This window comes from Lontra canadensis, unplaced genomic scaffold (assembly GCF_010015895.1).
Source record: "Lontra canadensis isolate GAN:19392208 unplaced genomic scaffold, GSC_riverotter_1.0 scaffold67, whole genome shotgun sequence".
Lineage (NCBI taxonomy): Eukaryota > Metazoa > Chordata > Mammalia > Carnivora > Mustelidae > Lontra > Lontra canadensis.
The window spans coordinates 1,467,004-1,482,259 of record NW_022631061.1 but is presented as its reverse complement, the minus strand read 5'-3'; the positions used below and the strand labels follow the sequence as shown (position 1 = coordinate 1,482,259).

At 43.3% G+C, this 15,256-nt stretch overlaps 1 protein-coding gene across 2 annotated transcripts in view; it reads right to left on the bottom strand.

The window, feature by feature from the left end:
- The window catches only part of MTUS2 (microtubule associated scaffold protein 2), a 574,399-nt gene that overhangs the window by 371,767 nt on the left and 187,376 nt on the right, over positions 1–15,256 (bottom strand). For both annotated transcript variants that reach the window (XM_032879978.1, XM_032879977.1), the window contains exons 3-4: positions 9,433–11,895; positions 4,039–4,279 (exon numbers count right to left, since the gene is read on the bottom strand). In XM_032879978.1, coding sequence (XP_032735869.1) covers positions 4,039–4,279; positions 9,433–11,652 — 2,461 coding nt within the window. In that variant the 5' untranslated portion in view covers positions 11,653–11,895. The remainder of the gene's footprint in view (positions 1–4,038; positions 4,280–9,432; positions 11,896–15,256) is intronic.

Below are 15,256 nucleotides of genomic sequence, written 5' to 3'. Positions count from 1 at the left end.
AAGTGTCAGGATATAAAATCAATGCACAGAAATCAGTTGCATTTCTCTACACCAACAACAAGACAGAAGAAAGAGAAATTAAGGAGTCCATCCCATTTACAATTTCACCCAGAACTATAAGATACCTAGGAATAAACCTAACCAAAGAGACTAAGAATCTATACACAGAAAACTATAAAGTACTCATGAAAGAAATTGAGGAAGACACAAAGAAATGGAAAAATGTTCCATGCTCATGGATTGGAAGAATAAATATTGTGAAAATGCCTATGCTACCTAAAGCAATCTACACATTTAATGCAATTCCTATCAAAGTTTATCCATTTTTTTCAAAGAAATGGAACAAATAATCCTAAAATTTATATGGAACCAGAAAAGACCTCGAATAGCCAAAGGAATATTGAAAAAGAAAGCCAAAGTTGGTGGCATCACAATTCCAGACTTCAAGCTCTACTACAAAGCTGTCATCATCAAGACACCATGGTACTGGCACAAAAACAGACACATAGATCAATGGAACAGAATAGAGAGCCCAGAAATAGACCCTCAACTCTATGGTCCACTAATCTTCGACAAAGCAGGAAAGAATGTCCAATGGAAAAAAGACAGCCTCTTCAATAAATGGTGTTGGGAAAATTGGACAGCCACATGCAGAAAAATGAAATTGGATCATTTCCTTACACCACACACCAAAATAGACTCAAAATGGATGAAGGACCTCAATGTGAGAAAGGAATCCATCAAAATCCTTGAGGAGAACACAGGCAGCAACCTCTTCGACCTCAGCCGCAGCAACATCTTCCTAGGAACATCGCCAAAGGCAAGGGAACCAAGGGCAAAAATGAACTATTGGGATTTTATCAAGATCAAAAGCTTTTGCACAGCAAAGGAAACAGTTAACAAAACCAAAAGACAACTGACAGAATGGGAGAAGATATTTGCAAATGACATATCAGATAAAGGGCTAGTGTCCAAAATCTATAAAGAACTTAGCAAACTCAACACCCAAAGAACAAATAACTACCAATAACAACTACAATAACAAAAAAACTACCAATCAAGAAATGGGCAAATTCTGCAAAGAAGACATCCAGATGGCCAACAGACACATGAAAAAGTGTTCCATATCACTCGGCATCAGGGAAATACAAATCAAAACCACAATGAGATACCACCTCACACCAGTCAGAATGGCTAAAATTAACAAGTCAGGAAATGACAGATGCTGGCGAGGATGCGGGAGAAAGGGGAACCCTCCTACACTGTTGGTGGGAATGCAAGCTGGTGCAACCACTCTGGAAAACAGCATGGAGGTTCCTCAAAATGTTGAAAATAGAACCACCTTATGACCCAGCAATTGCACTGCTGGGTATTTACCCTAAAGATACAAACGTAGTGATCCGAAGGGGCACATGCACCCAAATGTTTATAGCAGCAATGTCTACAATAGCCAAACTATGGAAAGAACCTAGATGTCCATCAACAGACGAATGGATAAAGAAGATGTGGTATATATACACAATGGAATACTATGCAGCCATCAAAAGAAATGAAATCTTGCCATTTGCGACGACGTGGATGGAACTAGAGGGTATCATGCTTAGCGAAATAAGTCAATCGGAGAAAGACAACTATCATATGATCTCCCTGATATGAGGGATGGAGATGCAACATGGGGGGTTAAGGGGGTAGGAGAAGAGTAAATGAAGCAAGATGGGATTGGGAGGGAGATAAACAATAAGTGACTCTTAATCTCACAAAACAAATTGAGGGTTGCTGGGGGGAGGGGGGTGGGGGGGTGGGGTTATTATGGACATTGGGAGGGTATGTGCTATGATGAGTGCGGTGAAGTGTGTAAACCTGGAGATTCACAGACCTGTACCCCTGAGGGAAAAAAAATATATGTTTATAAAAAATAAAATTAAAAAAAAAAGTTATTCTTGGTCAATAATTACCTCAGTAAATGATAAATTTATGAAGTTATATAATGGAAAATAGGTTAAAAAAAGTTCCCTTCCACTGACAATAAAAGAAATGTAATAATAATAATAATAATAACAACAACAACAGGAGAAGGAGGAGGAGGAGGAGGGAGAGATGGAGGAGTGGTAATACTCAACACTGGCAAGGTATGGCAAGAAGAAGAACTTCCAAGAAACACTCATATGAAAATAGTTGTTTCAAGTTTTCTAGAAAATTCCTTGGCCTTAAAAAATGGTTTGGATATGCTTTTATCCAATCATTATACTTCAAATGACCGAGCCCAAGAAAAGAAGAAGAAAGAAGACAAATAAGTGTATACAAAGACTCAAATCACAAAACTACTGAAAATAGTGTACAGTAAGAACTCAAGTGCCAGTAATTGGGCAATGACTCAATCAATTCGGACACTATTCCCCAACTTCTCCCATTCTTCCCATTCCTCAAACAGCTGCCCCTGAATGCCTCCATCCCCTCCGCATAATCCTTCTGGCTGTAATTTCTTAAAATACTGTGCTTCTTGCTTTCATATTTATAATTACATATCTTTTTTTTGGCATTTTTGGTCTATTTCATCAATTAGACTGTAAAACACATAAAAGCAGGAGCTCTCTGGTTTGTTTACTGCTGGAGTGAACTTAATTTACCACTTCTGGCCCATCATAAGCACCCCAAATTTGTTGAATAAATGAACACAACCAAATATTATGCTGCCATTTAGTATTTTTGGAATATTGATGACCTAGGAAATGTCTACAATGTATTAATAGAAAAAAATACAAAATTCACATTCAGCATTATTTTAATAATACAAAAATGCACAGAAAACAATCACACTGGAAGGAAAAACTCTGTAATAATAACTCTGGCTGGGGGCGCCTGGGTGGCTCAGTGGTTTAAAGCCTCTGCCTTCGGCTCAGTTCGTGATTCCAGGGTTCTGGGATTGAGCCCCACATCGGGCTCTCTGCTCAGCAGGGAGCCTGCTTCCCCCTTCTCTCTTTCTGCCTGCCTCTCTGCCTACTTGTGATCTCTGTCTGTCAAATAAATAAATAAAATCTTTAAAAAAAATAACTCTGGCTGGGTGCTAAAAATATGTTAAGTATTATTACTATCTTTGCCATATTTTTCTGTGTTCAAAGTGTTTTATACTGGCGATGTATTAGGTCTATAATAATACCTAAAGCCTAGAGGGAACTTCAGGAGAAGAAGACTGGAGACAGGCAACAAGTCAGTGCAGAGAGATTCAGGAGGGAACACTGGCCAGCCATGGCAGAGCAGGAAGACAGGGCTGGGAGAGGCAGCAGAGCCTTTCTGTAAGTAATTATGGATCAGTCCAGATTTGTGAACAGATGAAGGGTGATAGGGTCAGTGCCAGGCTGTAGGAAGATCTCTCTGGCAAACTACAGCCCCCTCTCTGTTTCTGTGAATTAAGTTGTATTGAAACCCAGCCACACGCATTCGCTGATGTGCTGTCTGCGGCTGCTTTTGTGTTCAGTAGTTACAACACAGACCATTATAGCCCAGAAAGCCTAAAATATTTACCATCTGACCCCTTACAGACAAGCTCCGCTGGCCCCTGGCCTACAGGCTGTATCAGAGAAAGAAGAAATCGCAGGAAGTGAGGAAGTGGTTGCAAAGGCCACCTTTTTTTTTTTTTTAAAGATTTTATTTATTTATTTGACAGACAGAGATCACAAATAGGCAGAGAGGCAGACAGAGCGATAGATGGGGAAACAGGCTCCCTGTTGAGCAGAGAGCCTGATGCGGGGCTCGATCCCAGGACCCTGAGATCATGACCTGAGCTGAAGGCAGAAGCTTAACCCACTGAGCCACCCAGGCACCCCCACAAAGACCTCCTTTTTAAAGGTGATGTGGAGGATGACCGGTGCGGACAGAGGAGTCTTGACAAGTTATCTGCATCGAGAGGCAGATGGAAGAGCAGAAAAAGGTTGCTCTCCGAGGGTGAGAGGCATTCGTATATCAGTTAGCTCCTGCCCTTTTAGAGAGTTACTATTTACAACTGCAGCTGGGAAAAGCAGTAACGGCTGGATCACTTACCAGCAGAATCGGAGCTGTAGAGGCTGGCGGCTGCCGCAATGGGTCCCGGTGGGTGGATGGCACTCGCTGAGGACCTCTGACTCGCAATCAGGATCCTGCTCTTTGCAGATGGTAAACGGGACATTGCGCCCAATCCCAACTGGGGTTTAAGGAGCATGGCCGACCGATAGAAAGTTGGCGGAACTTCATAATGAGTATAGGAAGGAGAGCAAAATTCTTCTTTCCCGGGCCGTTCTGTAACCTATGATAAATGAGCAGAAGCTTAATCAGAGAAGTTCCCGTCCCACTATGAGTATGGAACACGGTCTGGGGACCAAGGCGCCAGCAGTGGCCACTCCAGCACCGCTGAGTTGCTTCGCCGCTCACCACTTATCTTCTCTGGGCTCTGGGGTCTTCAGCTCTAAGTTAACAATACAACCGGACGACCTCGCAGCTCTCTTCCCATCCTAACGCATTATGAATCCACATTTCACTGGGAAAACAACTCACTGTACACGATTTTTAAATCTGATTGCTACAAAATCATTGCAGTTTGAACAAGTAGTCAGTCTATAAATACATAATTTCAGGGAAGCAGGGAAATAGTTCAACCAATGTCCATAGATTATGAAAGTCTAAGGAGCAAGGGCACAGTGTTTACAGTAACCTACTCTTAAGATAAGCAGGTGAAACTTACCAATTTCTGTTAGGTCTTTACCAGGTTATTTAGGAAATAAAATATGCATTGTGAATGTGCGAGAAAAGGCTGCTTGGAAGAATAAAGCAGTTGATGGAAAAATATGTTTTCAGGCCTCTACAATTTGTTTACCTAATTAAAAGTGAGAGACTGTTAATCACCTCATCTGTCCTCCTTAGGAAGGTGGGGTGTCCAGGAATGTTGGATAAGTTTCACTACAGTGGAAGTCCCAGGACAGAATCTTGTTGACTGCTAAATGAGTAGCACCTAGAATGGTGCCTAGTACATAAAGTCAATAAATACTTATTCAACAAAGGAATCATGTTTCCATTCTTACCTAAATTTAATAATGCAACAATCCCGTTACTTTTCCCTATAGTTAACAGTCTGGGCTAGAACACAACCTATATGCCTTTTATATGTATGTAATTCTATATTAACAAAGACTGTTCATATTATCAGTCTTTCTTCATATTAAAAATGAAAAAAAATAAGGCAACTAAATAATTTTTATTTCCTTTAAGTTAAAAAAAAATAGTGCCAGAGGCTACGAATGAAAAGATAAATCTGTGAACTCTGCTCTATATCGTAATACATTTTATGTGTCAAACATTTATCCATTCAGGAATCATAAGCATTTAACAATATTCTTTAATAGGGGCTATAAAGCTTTGATTTAAACTGCTGAAGAGAAAAACTCCTAATTTGATACTCTTTTAATGTTGAAACAGATACAAAGTTTTCCCCTTAAACTGACATTATTGAAACAAAAGATTAGACCTTTAAAGTTTTATCATAATCACAGTGTAACACATGCATGATTGCTCTAGTAGATAGGCTGAATTCAGGCCACAGCAAATTATGTTCCTGTGAAAGACTTCTATTTCTGCTCTCTGGTAAGACTTTCACCATTCCCTGCTTACCCTCTTACTATCAACCTTTGGCTTTTCTATTGTACTTATGTTCCTCTATTTTTTTGTTGTAGTTTCTAAAATTCTGGTGCCACTGCTCATTGCTTCTAGTACATTCTCTCAGGAAGAAAAGATCTGTATCCCACATCTGTCAGGTTCCCAGGACTGTAATGTGCTGATGTCAGTAATTACTCAGTTCTTGGAAACTAGGGAGTCAAAAACCCATCATGCTGTGTTCACTCAAAATGACCTTAATGATTTCAGCCACTTCATTGCCTGTCACTTTGTTGGGTAGTTTGTCTCTGATGAGATGTAACAAGTTCTTCACAAAGGTGAAAAGTATGCCTAATTTGTGTGTTTTTGACAAGACAAGGGAATCTACCAAAAACTTCACACTCATTTCTTTCATCTTTACTGACAAAATAGAACAGGTGTCACAGCATACCTATGAATTCATAGCACTTCACCCCAAATGATTTTTTTCCCTCCTTCTCTAATGGAGTATTTTTAGAGAAATAATTTTGAAAGCAAGCTAAAAGATCCTTGTAATTTCAAACTCCTAAAATCAATCAAGGTATACAAACAAGTTCTTAGCAGAACAAAGAATTTAGTTATTAAGCAGATTAAGTTCTTAGTAGATTGCCCTAATTCATATGTGTCCTGTCCTGCTTTCAGTGTGTTGGGCTGGACTGGGCAGACACATGGTAAATGAGAAGGCTTATTTGAGAAGCCACAGAGAACCCATTGGGAGAGCTACTGGGAGAGAACTTGTGACAATCTGGCTAGGTCACGGTACACAGATATTTGGTCAAAGATTATTCTAGATGTTTACATTTTAAAGAAGAGATGAGCATTTAAATCAGCAAGCCTTGAATAAAGCCAATTATAAATCATCATGTGGGCGGGTCTCACCTAATCAGTCGAATGCCTTAACGGAAAAAGACGGACCTCCCTTAAAGAAGACAGAAATCTGCCAGCAGGTGGCCTTTGAACTTGAACTGCACCTCTTCCCTATCCACCCTGCATACTTTGGACTGGCCAGCCTCCACAACTGTACAGGTCAATTCCTTCAAGTCTGGATAGATACTTACATGATACATACATATGTCCCTGTATTATGGGAATAGGAGAGGAGATCAGCCCAATCAGACATCTGTATGTTGCAAGTATACGACCTCACCCCTGTCCTCTCACCACTTCCCCCCTCTTCCCACCTCCTTACACCAAAAATGCAAAGGGATTATTGAAGGCATCAGTAGGAAAAAATGCCCCAGAGACCTCAGGATAGGTGCAAGCAGAAAATAGTTTAAACCAGGAAGACACCTCGCCTTCCCTGAGACACATATTTTACCATCCTGCCATGAGCAGGTCCAAGACGATCTTCAAAGCCACTTCTGGAAGCTCTAAATGTCTGTATTATTCCTGTCAATGAAGAAAGGATGCCCTCTCTTAGAAGAGCCTTTCCTCTGACTTCTTCATTTCTACTAATGCTACCCAGCAAGAATCTGTCAATAATGATGAAAGAGTCTGGAGCCGGTTTGGGTTTGTACTGTTAAGACTTTCTCATTTATTAAAAAGATACATGACTTCTACAATTAAAAAATATTTCCATTGCAACTAATCAGAAATGTGTTCTTTCCCCTGAGACTGGGTGAAGCCATCCTGCGGTGAGGTGGGGTTCACTGGCAGGGAGGGTGGCTTTGGGACCTCCCTAGATCAAACCTGAACACAGGAAGGGGACCCACTGGGTTTCCTCAAGTTGCAGCTCTAGGAGCAAAGGCCAAGGGCCAGTCTATTGGTTAAAAAGGATTACGACAGAAATTAGGTGGATAAGGTTTTAGAAATTTGAGAAAGACTCACATTAACCAAGCTCAGAGACTGATATATAAGAGCAGAGAGGAAATCTGTCCACTGTTGGTGAGAGACAACAGCCTAGGGCCAGACTCTTTATGTCCTTTGGCTAGAACATCCTCTCGCTACAGACCTCAGACCTCTGTGTGAGAAGCTCACCTAAAACAGGATAGCACAGAGCCCTGAACAGCAAAATGAGCCCTTGCTGCAAAGACTGGACCCTTAGCCTCTCTAGGTGGCATTCCCTCAGCAGAGATGTGTGGTGGGAAGCCTCTCCCACAGGCCCAGAGTCAGAAGGGAGTGAGTGAGCTGTGTGATTCAGAGCTAGCAGCCTGCCCCAGGGCAGAACAGACGGTCAGCTGCTGGGACACCTGGTCAGTGCTAGCCTTGGTCAAGATCAGCTGCTTAGAATAGATTCACCTCTTTTGTTGTGCCAGAGCTGACAACTTCCATGCTGAGCAGTACATTCTGTAAATATGTCAATATATTCAGTCAACCTGAGGTCCAATTTTGGATTGAGCCTTTCTATTTCTAAGAAGCTCTGATCAACTTTTGTTTGGACCCAACATACATGAGTTCGTAATTCAGCCATTATTCAACATTTTCTGACCACGTCGTTACGTCAAGCAGTGTTCTAAACTCTGGGGATCCAGCAGAGAACAACAACTACAAAAACAAAATAAAACAAACAAAAAAACCCAGAAAGACATCCCTCTTCTCATGGATTTTACATTCTAGCTGATGCAGCAAAAACAGGAAAAGTATATACGCCTGATGGAGATAAGCGCTAAGAAGAAACTAAACCAGAGAAAGGCATCTCAGGGAAGGCAAGGTGTCTCTCCAAGGAAGTGACCTTTGAACAGAGAGAAAAAGTAAAGGAGTCAGCCACTGGGATGTCTGGAAGTAAAACACCAGGCAGAGGGAGGTGCAAAGACCCCGAGGCAGCAGAGGGAGAGAGGGTGAGTGGAGGAAGAAGAGGGGGTTGGGAAGGTTAGGAGACAGACTGAGTCCATCCTAAAAGCTGAGCCAGCCTACATACTTAAGCCTGTGTTCTGAGTTGGCCTGGGCAGACCTGAAGGATGTTAGGGAGAGAAGTGATCTGACCCAGCTTTTACCTGATCACTCTGGCTGCCATGAGGAGATTGGTTCAGGAGACAAATGTGCTTTCTGAGCTCTGAGAGGAGCTCACCATTGCACACAGAAATGAGAGGGATAGCACAGTGACAGAACTGAGAGGGCGAGAAGAGCACCTCAGCACTGCCCTTCTTTTATGTGGCTTTAACTGAGTTACTCAAATCCCTCCAAAGCTGCTTCTTCACATATACAATAATAAAAACTGTAATCCTAACCTCCAGAAAATCACTATAAGGACTAGTGAAGATTGATAAAGATGAAATGTTATGTTATGAAGGCTCAAGGCATAGTAGGTGCTCAACTAAATGTTAGTTGTAATCATCATTTTGACTCAAAACAAAGAGCCCAGGCCTAACGCAGTATTTGCTATTCACTGTGGTCTTCCCATGTACAAATGTGAGATTCTCCCATAAGGAAAATATTCCCCCTGACAGGATGAAGTCAGACCAATTTGAACAATATATTTATTTTGGCCTTGTCCTCCCCTTGATCTGGCTTATAAAAACTTACGCTGACTTGTTTAAAATGGAAGCCAATTGAAACGCATACTTATCTAACCTCGCATGTATTATGCTGAGTAGAATTCAAAAGTCTCCTTAGATGTTAGCTACATCCCATCATGACCGTCAAGCTCTTCTGGTCAAAAATGCCCACTTGGCTGCCAACTCTTCTAGTTAAGACATCCAGTTCTGTGCACATGTGTCCATCAAAATCCGCAATTTGCTAAGAGAGGATATTCTGTTTTCACAGTTCACACTGAAAACGTGTAACAAACTTTACAGTGTTTGACTGAAAGGTCACATCACAATGACATTCTCTTACCTCCTGCAAAAACTTTTCACTCATTTGACTGAAATGGTGTCCTGGGGGCTTGATCCCGGACACCATCAACCCAGAACTGAAGACCCGCGGCTTCTGCAAGTCCGGCTTGTACTTCTCGTAGAGGCTGGCAGGTGGCTTCAGCTCACCACCAGCAGCCTTCTCCTCTTTGGGAAGAGGCATGGTACATGTGGGCGGAGCGTAAGGAAGCCCCACCGGAAGCAGTGAAGTGTCCACCTGGCCAAGGGCCTGAGGACTCCTCCTGATGTAGGTGATGATCTTGGGCCTCACATGCTTGGGCTTGGGCAGAACAATGGGCTTGGGTTCTGTCCTTTCTTCTGTTTTTTCAACCTGGTGGTTCTCCATCCCTTCCCGTGAGGAAGGGGTGTCCTCAGAATGTGGGAAGACAGGCTCGGGGATCCCAGGGGTGTAGGTGCTCTTGTCAGGCACTTTCGGGGGGGTGTCCAACAACCGCGCATTATCGGTGGGGGGCGCGGCCGCCGAGGGTGACTGGGCATCCACACCTAACGCACCTGAGTCCTGAACACCGCTACTAGGTGGTGGAGGCTGGTGGGTCACATTCACAGTTGTCTCTGGGTGGAGGGGTGCCGGGCCACTGAGAAGAGCACCTGCTCCCCCTGGGGTACTTTCAATCTTTGCTGCATTTTCTAGGAGGTTCCTATCTTCTGCAACAGATGTAGTGGTCTCTTTGCTGTCCCCTACTTCTGAGCTGCTGCTCTGAGGGCCGAGGGGTTCAGGGACCCCCGTGTTGCTCTGTCCAATGGAAGGATGTGAAGTACAAACCACTGTACTGTCCATGTCCCCACTGACCAGTGCGCCATCCTCACTGACGCCTGAGGGCCTGCTGTCAGTTGGCTCATAAGGAATAAAAGGTACACGCACATCGCCTGCTGAAATGCCAGCAGATGCCACTTCGCCCAACTTCCTAGCTGCACCTGATGACATTTTGCCAGTGGGCTGCTTCTCGGCTCCCCAGGAAGCAGGGCCTTGTGCAGGGGTGGTCAGAAGAGAAGCCTCCTCGCCTAGGTGGACTGCTCTCTTCTCTTGTTCGCTGCTGCCTCTTCCCACACCAGTGTGGTGGCCACTGCCCTGGGACAGGCCAAGGGCCCGGGGGACGGCCTCCTGCTGTGCTTTCCCAGCTGGCTCCTTCCTCTCGAGGGGTAACATGTTCCCTTCCTTAGGGCATCCCAGACTGGCCTGGATTGACTTGAGCTCCTGCCCAGCCTTGGGTGGGACCAATTTCAGCTCTGGCTTGAGCTCTCCCTTTCCTGGACCTAACTGTGCTTCTGGCTTACTCAAGACTCCCTTCAGGGCTGAAGCTGAATCTGGCCCGGGCTCTGGAGGGGCGGAATGTGATGTGCTCCCGTTGCTAACTTCCGGTCCATGCCCCACCTCCATCTGGGTCTCTGAGGGGGCAGTCTCCTTGGTTGCTGAGGTAGATGGTTTAGGATGACGTACACTCTTTCCCTCCGAGGTGCTGTCTGCTCGAGGAACAGCTGCTCCTGGAGAGGGGGCGATGCACATCCTCTGCGGCCCCTCCCCGCTCCTGGGCTCAGGACGTGGGGCTTCAGGGGAGTCGAGGGGCGTGGGCTGCAGACGCTGCCAGGCCAGGCTCCCGCCACGCTCCCTCATGGACCCGTCCATGACCATAGCAGGGCTGCCTGCTCTTTCCAAAGAATGCCTTCGCAATTCCTCATTGTCAAGGGTCTTTGCCAACTTATCCTTAGGAGCATGGCGGGGAAGGTCGGCGTCCCTTGTAGCCAAAACCTCAGGACTGGCCTCTGCCATAACGTTCCTCCAACTTGACAGACTTGGTCCCTGAACACTCCGAGGGGTCTGTAGGATATCTGCGCCTCTCTCCACTGTGTGCTCTTCATTGAGTCCTCCGTGGACAGTCGAGGAATATTTAAAGTCTTTCAGGCTGGCAGGGCCAGCCTGCGATCCTTTCCCAAAGCCCTGAAGTTGGTGGAATTCCTTATTGAAATGGGTACTGTTCTCTGGCTCGCTTGAATTTGCATTTCCAATTTCATCTGTCCGGTCATGTGTCTCAGACTCATCATGAGAGGAACTGACCTCCAACATGATTTGATTGGCATTTGTATCTCCCAGACTTAGGATACTCTCATTATTATTTTTCACTCCATTTCTGTTTTCCCGCAACTGAGCATAACATGATTTTTTTGGAGCCACTGGGACGCTCATTTTCAGCCCTTCAGTGGGGGCTGCTGGCCATGCAGTCCTACTTAATGGAAAGGAGCTTCCTTCAAGCTGCTATTTGATTAACAGGAAATTGTCAAGCTGCTTGTTGCCTCCTGACAATGTCACGTTGCCATACTACTTTAATCATTTTCAGAGCGGTCTTAAAACCAAGCATTGTCTTGATATACAGCGGGATGACTTATCTGTTAGGTTCCTGCCGAATGAGAGCCAATTAGTCCATAAGACCTAGAGAGAAATAAAAATAAAATTGTGTTGTTGGCACTGACAAATAGAGATTCTCGGGAGAAAAAAAGCATGGAAAACACAGATTTATTCATCACTTTCATATTATTATTTCACTCACTCAGCCCATAAATTTCTCAAAAACCTTTCCGATAAGGTGCCTGCTGGCCAAATATAGGGAAATTAAAACATAAAAATGATTAATGTCAGAAATGTGTTATAAAACATATTAAATCTTAAATTCAAATTTTAAAAACCCAGAGGTTCATACTGAGACTGATCTAAAAGGCTGGAGGAGAAGAAAAAGCCCTTCTTCACAGACTAATACCAACTAACATGAGAAAAACCATATAGTTAAAGAAAAAAATCACCATTTTGCAATCACCAAAGTAATCGTTATCTTGCAACCAATGGTCGCTAAAAAACATCATGTGAAAGATTGTTGGGGAACAGGATATTCACAGGACCTTAAGGTACCATTCTCCAGGTTATTTTTATTTATTTTTGAGAGAGAGAGAGTGTGGGTGCATGTGAGCTGGGGGTGGGGAGAAGCAGAGGGAGTGGGTGAGAGAGAATCGGAAGCAGGCTCTAAGCTCACCATGCAGCCCAATGCAGGGTTCAATCATATGACCCTGAGATCATGACCTAAGCCAAAACCAAGAGTCGGACACTCAAGTGACTGAGCCATCCAGGCACCCCAAGATTACTTTATTTCTTACAAAAAGATAATGTTACCTTTATAATGGAGAAATCTGGTAGATCCCTCCCTTAACCAGGTGATCAAGTTTAACACCCATGACGGAAACTGATCTCATGTGCTCCTGATATTAGGTAGTTCTCAGGGCCTCACAACACCTATGTGGTATTCTTGCTATAAACATTCAACCTCAATTTAATCATGAGGAAATAATCAGGCAAATTTAAATTGATGGACATTTTACAAAATAACTGGCCTAAACCTACCTGCAAATTGCCAGTGTGTATCTGCATATAATGCGTGCTCCCTGACTGGATCTTAGATTAAAAAAAAAAAAAGTTAGGGGTGCCTGGGTAGCTTAGTCAGTTAAACATCCAACTCTTGACTCTGGCTCAGGTCATGATCTTGAGGTGGTGAGAGCAAGTCCTGCATCAGGCTCCACACTCAGTATGGAATTCTTAAGATTCTCTGTCTTCCTCTCCCTTTGCTTTCCCCACCCCACCCCCGCTCTCTTTCCCTCTCTCTCAAAAAAAAAAAAAAAATAGTTAGCAAAGGACATGATTGGGACAATTAGAGATTTAATATGTATTGTATATTAGGTTAAGGTATTTGATCAGTGTTAACTTTCTTAGGTGTATAACAGTATTGTGAATGTATCAGAGATATTCTTTGTCCTTGGAAGAGACATGCTTTTAAATACGACATGCCTTTAGACATGGCACGTGGTAACTTACTCGCCAATGGTTCAGCAAAGAGAAAAGTGTGTGTGTGTGTGTGTGTGTGTGTGTGTGTGTGTGAGAGAGAGAGAGAGAGAGAGAGAATGGAACTGTGCCAAAAAATTTGCAAACTTAGGCGCCCCACTCTACAATACCTATCACTGTTCTACAGGTTTGAAAATTTTCAAAGTAAGAATTTGGAGGAAATCTGATCCCAGCCTGCATGATCCAGACCCTACACATCTTCCCAGCCACACCCCCTACTACTCATTTTCTTATTCTACAGGCTACAGGCACACTGTCTTCATCCTTCGCATTACCGGGCACCTCCCTTCCATATCTTCCATACTCTTCCATCTACACAGAATGTGGACTCTTCTCCCAACATTATCTAACTCCTTTGTGGTCTTAAGTTTACAGTATGAATACCTCTTCCTCCAGAAACCATCCTGACCCACTAGAACAGATTAGGTCCTTCTATGATGAACTGTCACAACATCCTATATTTTTATTTAAAAAAAAAACCTTCTAAATGTGCTAGACACTGTAGAAAATATTGTTCAATACCTAGCATATGCATTAGGTACTTCATATGTATTTGTAGCATGAATGAATGAATATATGAATGAATGATGAAGATCAATGTTATTTCTGCCCTCAAAGAGCTTTAAATCTAATAAGAGTATTTCAGTCTTGATCAAAGTAGATTCATGGATCATCAGTAAATCACTCAATTCAAGGCTAACATTGATTTATCTATCACTGTGAGTGCATTTTATTAGGCACTGGGGATGGGAGAGTTGAAAAGTAACAAGGTTCTGCTCCATCCCCAATTCCCCCAGGGGGGATTCAACATTAAAGTCTCCCACACCTTCCTCTTCATCCATAAAAACACACATGAATACATATGTACACACTACCTGGAAGGTGGCTGTTATGTTTCTGCTGAATTAGGTTACATGGTAACGCACCTGTCTCCCTTCATCACTGTTTACTATGTAACTTCACCTATTCAAAAGATTACATGTGCATGCATACAAACATACATATTCATGTATATACAGACACATACATATATATGAATGGATGTGACCCAGAGAATGACATCACAAACACCTGAGAACAGGACTGAAAAATCACAATATGCAGCTCTCTCCATGCTATTCTCCAGCCCAGCCCCCTCATCTCCTAACGTGATCTTTCATTTGACACCCTACCATTGGCATCCCCCAGAACCTCAGCTGATAAAACGTTTTCTTTCATTTCTTTTGCATCTACTATATAAGCATGTACTTTTTACATAAATGAGATCATTTTCTATAAGCTGGGGTTTTGTGTGTTTTATATGCCCCCTTCTCCTCTCACCCCAAGACACACTAACATCCTGATGTGGATTTTTCTATTCCTTTCCTCACATCCATCTAATCCTACCCAAATACACACACCCACACACACACAAAGGCGTTTTTGTTGCCTGCCATACTGCTCCTCTGTTCCTTTCCTGTGGCACTATCTCCAACCTCCCTCCTCTGCCTTCATCCCTGTCTCTCACGTTCCTCTTGTCCTTCTCTGTCTTCTTCCAGGCCTATCTTCAGTAAGCCAGGGGTGCCCTGGGTCCAGCCCCACCACCATACAGCCCTCCAGCCTAACAAAGATGCTCATACTCTGATCGCAGCCTCAGTTCCCTGACACAGAAGGGATTCTCAGTGAACCTATCTTTATTTCTTTATTCAAGTTAAAAAGTGTTTTCCTTGAAGATACACATATCCTCTGGGCACAGATATAAAAAGCATGTAGGCAAATCAATAAGACAGCAGTTTAAAAGTATGCTCTCTGGATCAGAAAACAGGTATCCCAGGAAGCCAGGGAGAGCAAGAAATCCCACAAACATGGGCCATCCTCAGAAAGGTAGCGCCTCTAATTCTTTGTGGGCGGAATTATAAGCATGAGA